Here is an 8,909-nt window from a genome sequence, read left to right as displayed (position 1 = left end):
GTTTCATCGCCTCCTCAAAGGATTGAGGAATCTCATCCTCATAGAGGGCAGCTTCAAAAGCTCTAGCCATTTCTGTGAGATGTCCATGCACAAGATTAGTTACAGAATATTGGGACTTTCGTCCTTTCCAGTCTGGAGAGTATCGCCGAGGAGGAACGCCTCTTGTACTCCTTAGCGGTAACTCATTACCCATGTCTGCTTGTTCCTCAATTTACTCATTCTCCCTGTCACTATTAGTTTCGTCCACAGGAGTAATATTTCCAGAGTTAAGACTATTTACCTCAGGATCCCTGACCGGGGTAGATAGCGAGGTGTCGCCGAACTCCTCGTCCTGCACATTGGAACTTGACGGCCCGGCGTTACCGCTAACTGTCTCTGGTGGACCGACGTTTAGAACAGGTTGACTTGGACTCATCAAGTTTCCCTCCCCCTGACTGTTGTGATTCTCTTCCTGGTTTGGTGTAGGCTCGGGTATTGGTGTAGGTGTAGGTTCGGGTACGGGTGTAGGTGTAGGTTCGGGTATTGGTGTCGGTAGCCAGCCTAGTGAGTCATTTTCCAGAATTTCTGGTCGACTCTCCCCCTGACCGCTAGGTTGGCTATAGAAGTATTCTCCCTCAACAAAGTCGCAGTTCATGGTGGTATACATGGTTCTTGTTTTAGGATCATAGCATCTGTAGCCCTTTTGATTCCGGCCATACCCTAGGAAAACACATTTAACAGCACAAGGGGAAAATTTAGACCACTCGTGTTTGGGAATATGGACAAAGACGGAGCACCCAAATATCCTAGGTTCTAGATGAAGAGATGATGGGATAGTGGCTTGGGCAGATAGGATGTCCAAAGGTGTTTTGAAGTCCATGATTTTGGTAGTGAGACAGTTTAGAAGGTAGACAGCAGTGGCTACGGCTTCTGGCCAAAAAGATTTTGGGATTCGGGATTCGATTAGGAAGGCTCGTGTGACTTCTAGAATATATCGGTTTTTCCTTTCTGCTACACCATTCTGTTCAGGAGTATGTGGACAGGTGGTTTGGTGGACTAATCCCTTTTCAGTAAAGAAAGACTGCATTTTAGAATTGACAAACTCCCCCCCATTATCGGATCGAAGGATTTGGATATTGTGTTTGTATTGAGTTTGTACGAAGGTATAGAATTGGGTGAACTTGTCAAAAACTTCAGATTTTGTTTTTAAGAAATAAACCCAAGTCATGCGTGTATAATCATCAACAAACAACAAAAAATAGCGAAAGCCCAATCCCCCAGTAACAGGTGCAGGACCCCACACATCCGAATGAATTAATGAAAAGAGAGTTTTCACTCTAGTATTATTTAACTTAAACGAATGTCTATGGCTTTTGGCCAAAAAACATGTTTCACAATTAAAGGTAAAAGAAGAATTCAACTTAGGAAAAAGTAGACGGAAATATCCTATAGATGGGTGCCCTAACCGGCGATGCCAAAGCCAAGCCTACTTATCAGTCAGTCCGTGAGACAGCAACGCAGTACTCTGATGGGCCACCTCATCCACATAGTACAGTCCGTGTCATTTAGTGCCACGCCCAACTGTCGTCCCTGTTTGGGTATCCTGTAGTAAACAGAAACGAGGCTGTATTAGTAACTTGCAGTTCAATTCTTTAGTCGCATGACTAACTGACAATAATTTGTGAGATAGTGACAGAACAAATAGGCAATTCGAGAGTCGAAGGGTTTGGGAGATAGTGATGGTTCCCGCCCCCTGAACAGGTGCCAGATCTCCACTCGCAGTTTGAACATGGGTTTTATTTGACTTGGAAATACTTTCAAAATCAGACATATCAAAAGACATTGTGTCAGTTGCACCACAATCAAAAATCCAATTTTTATTCTTTTCTCCTATTTCTGAGGTAGATGACATGGCCAAGGCTTCAAAGGAATTTTGGCATTTTATTGTGGGATGTATCACAAGATTTTCACAAGGTTTAGGGGCTGGAATGTGTTTATGAGGAATTTTGGGGAGTTTAGAGGAGTTATTTTCGAAGTGGGGTACGGGGTGCAATATGTGAGGAGTTTTGGGGCTGGAAACAATAGGTCTATGGGGATGGGGTAAAAAACGTGACTTGGCAGAACTTAGAGGGTTCAAATGAGATAACCCCCCTTTACCTTCACTCCAAACCCTAGACGGGTCCGCCGCGTTTGCTTCTCCTCCAATCTGCACTCTCACCGCCGTGACAGTGGCCACGGCCTTCTCCTCCCCGCGTCCGCCATAATTTCCGGTGGTGGTTGGAGTACCGAAGCCACCCGCCGCGTGCTCGGCGTAGGCGGCTTGGCCTCCGACCGCCGTTGCTGCTGATGCCGATGCCGATGCCCTCGGTCCGCCACGATTCGCCGCCCTCTGGAGCTTGGATTTCTTCATTTCATCCCACCATTCGGGATACCCATGAATGAGGAAGCAGGTATCTTTTGTATGCCTCTTCCTCCGCAATGGCTACAAAACAATTTGCTTTTATCTTCGTCGCCTTTGCGGTGATTGGCTGGATACTGGGACGGCGCCGGTGGTGGCGGTGGAGGCTGACTGGCCCTGTTGCGGTCGAATACGATCAGTCCGGCTCCAATTCCGGAGCCTGGTTGTTCGGTAGGTTTCAATATTCACGCATTGTGGGCATTGCGCCTCACCATCGCGTATGCCTCTCGAGGAGTCGGTAATGGCTCTTTGTTGATGATCTTCTTCTTGACTGATTCATACCTTTCATCGAGTGCGGTAAGAAACTGATACACCCTCATCCTTTGGGTCCGTTGATTGTCTTTCTCGATTGACGGAGGATGGTCAATCGTGCTTGGATCTCGGGCGTCTATGGATATCCACAGATCCTGTAATTTTTGCCACAATGCTTCCAAGGTCATTCCTCCTTGTTTGATCATCATACATTGTCTGTGTAGGTCGTACACCTGAAACGGATCTCTCCCGCTGCCATACGTGATTGCCAGGCCCTCCCAAAGGTCCTTGGCGGTCGCGTATAGAGAAACTTCGTTTACAAGGTCGGATTCGATGTTGTTGATAATCCAATTGAAGGTGCAGTGATCTCTCTGCTGCCACCTCGGGTAATTTGGGTCGGTTATCGGCGGTTCGGGGTCTGAAACTCCTATCATGTGAGAGGTCAGCCCTTTACCGCCAATTGCCCTCTTCATCAGGTTGGCCCATAGGGGATAGTTGTTCCCGTTGAGCTTTGTTTTGATGGTTACTTCCCCCAGCGATTCTGGCTAGGTTGAGGGGTTCTTCGGGCTCTGCCCTGATGAAAATTCCTTAAATTTCAGGAATTCGGCAAATTGTGCCGCGAAATCTGGTGGAAAATTGGTTTGGTTTGAAGTGTTTGTGTTATGTGCATCTGTGTTTGAACTCTCGGTGGTTTCTGACATTTTGTTTGCTCACAGGGTTAAGGACAGACGGTCGGGAAAGGTAGTCTTGGGACGGTGATGAACTCTCTCTGAGTCCCCACCTTAATAACCTGCTTTGATATCATCTTGAAGATGGTAACCGAGAGGGATAAGGGATAAAAGGCTAGGCATGGTGAATTGCAGAGAACAAAGTTTATGATTCTCTTATTTCTGTATTTCTGTGTGTTTTACATTGTATACAATGATCTCTTTTTATAGGAGAGAAATACAAGTATATTTGGAAACATATCAATCTATTCTAGGTATAATCACTAATTGGTATTCTCCTAAAATAGATTTATTTCTTTCCTTGATTCTTTCATTGAATTGTGTCTTCTAGGGTTTGACAGTTATTGTGGGAATCTGGTGGTGAAAGATGTCTACAACGGCGTACCTGATACAGCTTTCCTGTGGCAAAGCTTTGATCATTCCCAGACACGTATTTGCCCGGGATGATCAGCTTAGGGTGGGATCTCGACGCGCGTGTCGAGACCTACCTGTCGCCGTGGCGGGCCCACGATGACCCGGGTCCAGGTGAGTTCACGGCTCACCTGGACCCGACAGGATAGTGGTGAGGAGGGGTAAAACCGTCAAGTTCCGGCTGGGGCCGTGGAACGGGGTCCAATTTCTACTTGACCAGAAAGGGCTTACCAAATAAGATAAAATCAAGACTATTGTTAGGCATGTATTCATAGATCAACATGCTCTCTTCTCCCTCCGTGCAGCAGCCTAACGTCCTCACCAAATTCCGATGCTGAAGTTTAGCTATCAAGATCACTTCGTTCTTCAATTCATCCACTCCCTGTTTCGAGGCTTTGGACAAGCGCTTCACCGCGATTTCCTGTCCGTTTTCAAGAACACCCTTGTAAACAGGTCCGAATCCACCTTCCCCAAGCTTGTTGTCTGTTGAAAAGTTGTCTGTAGCTTTCAAGATTAATGATAAGTTGAAGAATGGAAGATCTGCTTCATGGCCTAGGCTTCCACTAAATCTCCCTGCAAAATGATAATTATTTTCATTTGCTCTTTCCATAAATGTTGATCACAATATTCATACCTTCATTATAGTGATTTGAATCCTTCTCTCTCTTCCAAACACACAAGAAAATCAAGCCAAGGCAGATAAGAACCGCAGCCGCTGCTACCGATGCAAGACTCGCTATGAGCTTCACTTGTTTCGGATGTGCATCTTTTCCTATCCAAACATAACACATACATTCTCATAAGCCCTCATTCTAACAACGCGTGCGTATTTGCATATTTTCTAATTCTCCGATATGAGATGGTTTGAAATTGTAACATAAATTGTTAACTAAGTCAGCAGAAGCAATTCTGATGTAGAACTCATCTCCACCAACAGGCATAGTCCTAACGTCAAGCAACTCCCCATAGTAGAACAAACACCCACTCGTCTCCTCCCGAATATCCAGCTGCTTGTACGCCGTGCACGAGCACTTCTTCAAGCACTCGGCCTCGCAATCCGCTGGCAGCATTTTCCTCTCATCAAATGTCGTGTTCCGCACGTCCGGCAGCTTCATCCCCGAGTACTTCAAGAACACATCTCCCGTACACGCCAACGCAGTCCTCGCCACGCACCCTACCGACAAATTTCCTCCATCCCTGCGAACAAACCTCTCCATACTCCGGCACATGGGAGAGTCTCCCGCGGTGCACACGCTGTACGCGCCACACGCGTTATACGTGTCGCACGCGTCTGCCTCCAGGTTGTGCGTCGTCCACGTCTCGCTCTCCTCGCTCCATATCCACCGCTCCCTTACTCCGTCCAGGCTCAGCGTCAGAGGAGCGATGACCGACTTCTCCACATTGTCTTCGCCCTACCTGACCTCGTCCTTGTTCATCCGCAACGTCGGATTGTTCCTTGTCCCGGGCGAGCCGCTGAAACGGAGATACAAGTGATGTAGTGATAAGCAATACATTTTTGACAGATGAAGCAATAAGCATGTCTCTTGATTGGAGAAAAAGATTCAATATCATTACTGGAATTGCGAAGGGACTACTGTATCTTCATCAGGACTCGAGGCTGAGAATCATCCATCGCGACCTCAAAGCCAGCAACATACTGCTGGATACCGAGATGAACCCCAAGATATCGGACTTCGGGCTGGCCAGGAGTTTCGGGGGGAACGAGACGCAAGCTCAGACTAGAAGAGTTGTTGGAACATAGTAAGATCCACGTACTTTGATTTGTACGTATTGAATGTATTAACTGTGACATTGCTAATCTGGCGGTGCAGTGGATACATGTCGCCGGAATATGCAATAGACGGGATGTTCTCAATCAAATCCGACGTGTTCAGCTTCGGTGTTCTGGTGCTAGAAATTGTGAGTGGAAAAAGAAACAGAGGATTCTGCCACGAACAAAACCAAAGCAGCCTAAACCTTCTGGGATATGTAAGTATAATTAACACTAGTGAGCCAAGTGAAGCGGTTATTGTTTGCGGATTTCATATCGATGTAAAGATGTAAAGAGAAAACTGAAACCAATATATGAGTCTCATCTCATGGACATATCTTCCTATCATCAATTGGTTTTCGGATGAAACCATATGGATTTCTATCGTTTATAAGTGAAATATGAGGTAATTAACATGCAGGCGTGGACTCTATCCAAAGAAGGAAGGTCATGCGATCTAGTGGATCCATGTCTAGGAGGGTCGTTTGACTTGTCCGAAGCCCTACGGTCCATCCAAGTGGGGCTATTGTGCGTCCAGACATGCCAGGAAGATAGGCCCAGCATGTCGGATGTGGTTTTCATGCTTGGTAATCAGGTTGAGTTGCCTGTGCCCAAATAACCCGGTTTCTTCACCGGGAGAGATGTGGGCGCTGGCCGGAGTTACAGTAGCTCGAACGCCACTAATTCCAACAATCAAGTCACCATTACCTGGAGTCAGGGTAGATAAGAAGGGAACTGCTCACAACACAAGAGTCAAGACTCAAGAGTGTGTTTAGAAAGTTCATGTTTTTTGTTCTCTTAGATATGTAAATGTTAATTAAAACAGTCATTACAAGAATAATGCAATTGGAACAATACAAGCTGTATACTTACATATCAATCATAATCAGCTATGCCTATTTAACTTACAAACCAGCATATCCAGCAACCCTCAGCATAAAAATGAAATTTATATTCATCGTAAGACGATGGCAAAAGCAAACATTCTCGTTTTGCATTCAACTGCAAACAAAAGGCCAGAATCAATGTTTTCCACATCACCATTCATGTGTAAGATCTGTTACTCGAATAGCATATCCTGGGAATGTAGCTCATACGATCTAACAACGAGTGAAAGTGTACATAATTTGTACCAGAATCTTCTGTTTCCAGAAGAATATTTATCTTTCAAGAGTAGCTTACCCTGACTATTGGTTAGCTTTATCAACAGATCGCGGCTTGGGTTTCGACGAACCATATTTTACTGATCTCTCTACAACTTCAGCAGAGCTAGACGCCTCCTCGCGTTGTTTACGGATCTTCTCTTGAAGAGCTCGAACTCTGTCTTCAGTTTTGCGCAGAGCTCTCCACCTGTAGGTCAGCCATAAACCAAAACCTCCGTATACAAGAATATAAGAACCCCATACGTAGGGGTACGCCTCGACATCTTCTTTGGTTTTCCTATACCGCTCTTCAATTTTCTGTAACCACCCAACAGGCACAGGTTGCTCAGTTTCTGTTCCATGCAACATATCGTTTGCTTTTGGGTCTGTCGTCATCTTCTGCTTCGGTCTGCCATTGATATATCATAAATATTAATACTGCAATTATCCTATCACTTGATATTCACAATATCTTTTAGTAGGTTCAAACCCCACAAAAATAGATTCAATTACCTCATAGAAGTAATTTCAATGTGTGTGCTGACGAAAACCAACATGTCTAACTACCCAAGCCCAAACATATAAGATGAGAATGGATTTTTGTTTGTCAAGACTCAAGTGCAAGGTGTCTGGTACAACTGGGGCGATCCCTCTAGAGAAGTGTCTCTCTCTCATCCCTCACTCAGTGTTGTTAGGGGCACACTGAGGCGCTGAGGTAAAAATTTGGGTCGCGGGACGCACTAGGGCGATGAGGTAAACGGAATCAAGAGAGCATGATTGATTGATGGGATCACTATTTGATTCTCATTTTAACACTTATGTACAAATCTATATATATCATACTCCCTCTGTCCCATTGAAGATGACTCACTTTTCTTTTAGTTTGTCCCAACCAAGATGACTCATTATTAAAAATGGAAACCCCTTTTATCTTTACTTTATTCCATCTCTCTTACTTTACTCTCCCCAATTAACACACAAAATAAAGTTGCATAAAATCTCGTGCCGCCTAAGGAAAGGGTCATCTTCCTTGGGACGGAGGAAGTACAGAATACTACCTCCGCCCACAAAAAAGAGACTAGTTTTACCATTTTTTACTGTCCACCAAAATTAGACCAATTTCTAAATATAGAGAGTTTTAAACATTAAAATACTACCAATAATATGGATCCCACAATCCGCTAACACTACTTCTTTACTTTTTCCTCGTCTCTCTTACTTTACCAATTGCATGTTAAAACACATGCTATACACAACTATGTCTATTTTTGGTGGACCGAGGTAGTATCATTTCATCTGGATATCTGTATAACCCCTCCCTATTTATAAATTATGTTCATCTTTTATCAGCAATTTTTGTTCACACCGGAGAAAAGATAATGCACATTACTAGTAAATTTTTTTCATTCGTTGCACACACAAATTACTAGTTTCATTTAACATATAAATCTCTTAAAACAGAAAATATATTGAAGGTCACGTAATAGGTTGAGAGCTAATCACTCACTAATGACATGTGAGAGTGGTAATTTCATGTTTTGGAGTTCAATTGAATAAAAATAACAGAAATACAACACGCAGTAAAAGGAAATAATAAGTTCACCTTTGGCTGACGAGCGGAGGCGAAGGACGGAGGCTGCTGAGACGGCGTACCTCGCGTCGGGGCTGAGCCGGAAGGAATGCGATGAGCCGACGAGAGAGTAGAGCGAATGTGAATCTGAAATTGAGTGGAGCGAATGTGATTTCTCTGAATCTGAGAGCCCTGAAATGTTGAATCTGATTAGGGTTTCTCCTTGAGATTTTAACACTAAATGACTAAATTTTGTAATGAATAAATAAATGCTCCCCCTCCCCCCTCTCACATTGAACTCATTTTGCCCTTTTTTAAGTTTTATAGTGTATTTTTTCCTTTTATTAGAAAGTAACATATTTCTTTTCCGCATACTTTACTCTTTCTTAATTACTTTATTCTCTTTTTCATTTCTCCGCATTTTCATTTTCTATTTTATTTTTTTGCTGAAAAAGAAAGTCTTTAGCATTGCAGAATAGAAGGGGTACAAAATGGCTTCATTTTTTATTTATAGGTAGGGGATATAAATTAGTCATCCCAAAGGATTCTAAATTTAATGAATAAATACAAAATCGCCTCAGTGTAATGACTAATGTGA

General features: G+C 43.9%; 2 protein-coding genes and 1 long non-coding RNA gene across 3 annotated transcripts; 2 read left to right on the top strand and 1 right to left on the bottom strand.

The window, feature by feature from the left end:
* Positions 1 to 4,153: 4,153 nt before the first annotated feature.
* LOC121809876 lies at positions 4,154 to 5,327 on the top strand. Its single transcript, XM_042210709.1, has 2 exons — positions 4,154 to 4,281; positions 4,766 to 5,327. The coding sequence occupies exons 1-2, from the start codon at positions 4,160 to 4,162 to the stop codon at positions 5,325 to 5,327; spliced, it is 684 nt and encodes a 227-aa protein (XP_042066643.1). The 5' UTR covers positions 4,154 to 4,159.
* A 32-nt stretch (positions 5,328 to 5,359) lies between these two features.
* LOC121809877 (receptor-like serine/threonine-protein kinase SD1-6) lies at positions 5,360 to 6,273 on the top strand. Its single transcript, XM_042210710.1, has 3 exons — positions 5,360 to 5,589; positions 5,661 to 5,817; positions 6,021 to 6,273. The coding sequence occupies exons 1-3, from the start codon at positions 5,366 to 5,368 to the stop codon at positions 6,216 to 6,218; spliced, it is 579 nt and encodes a 192-aa protein (XP_042066644.1). The 5' UTR covers positions 5,360 to 5,365; the 3' UTR covers positions 6,219 to 6,273.
* Positions 6,274 to 6,445: 172 nt separating this feature from the next.
* On the bottom strand, positions 6,446 to 8,483 carry LOC121809878. The gene is made up of 2 exons (XR_006052321.1): positions 8,345 to 8,483; positions 6,446 to 7,150 (listed from the first exon to the last, which is right to left on the bottom strand). It is a non-coding gene; the product is annotated as an uncharacterized LOC121809878 (long non-coding RNA).
* Between the last annotated feature and the right edge of the window lie 426 nt (positions 8,484 to 8,909).

Source organism: Salvia splendens, chromosome 6, assembly GCF_004379255.2.
Source record: "Salvia splendens isolate huo1 chromosome 6, SspV2, whole genome shotgun sequence".
NCBI lineage: Eukaryota > Viridiplantae > Streptophyta > Magnoliopsida > Lamiales > Lamiaceae > Salvia > Salvia splendens.
This window is presented reverse-complemented; position numbering and strand designations above follow the sequence as displayed.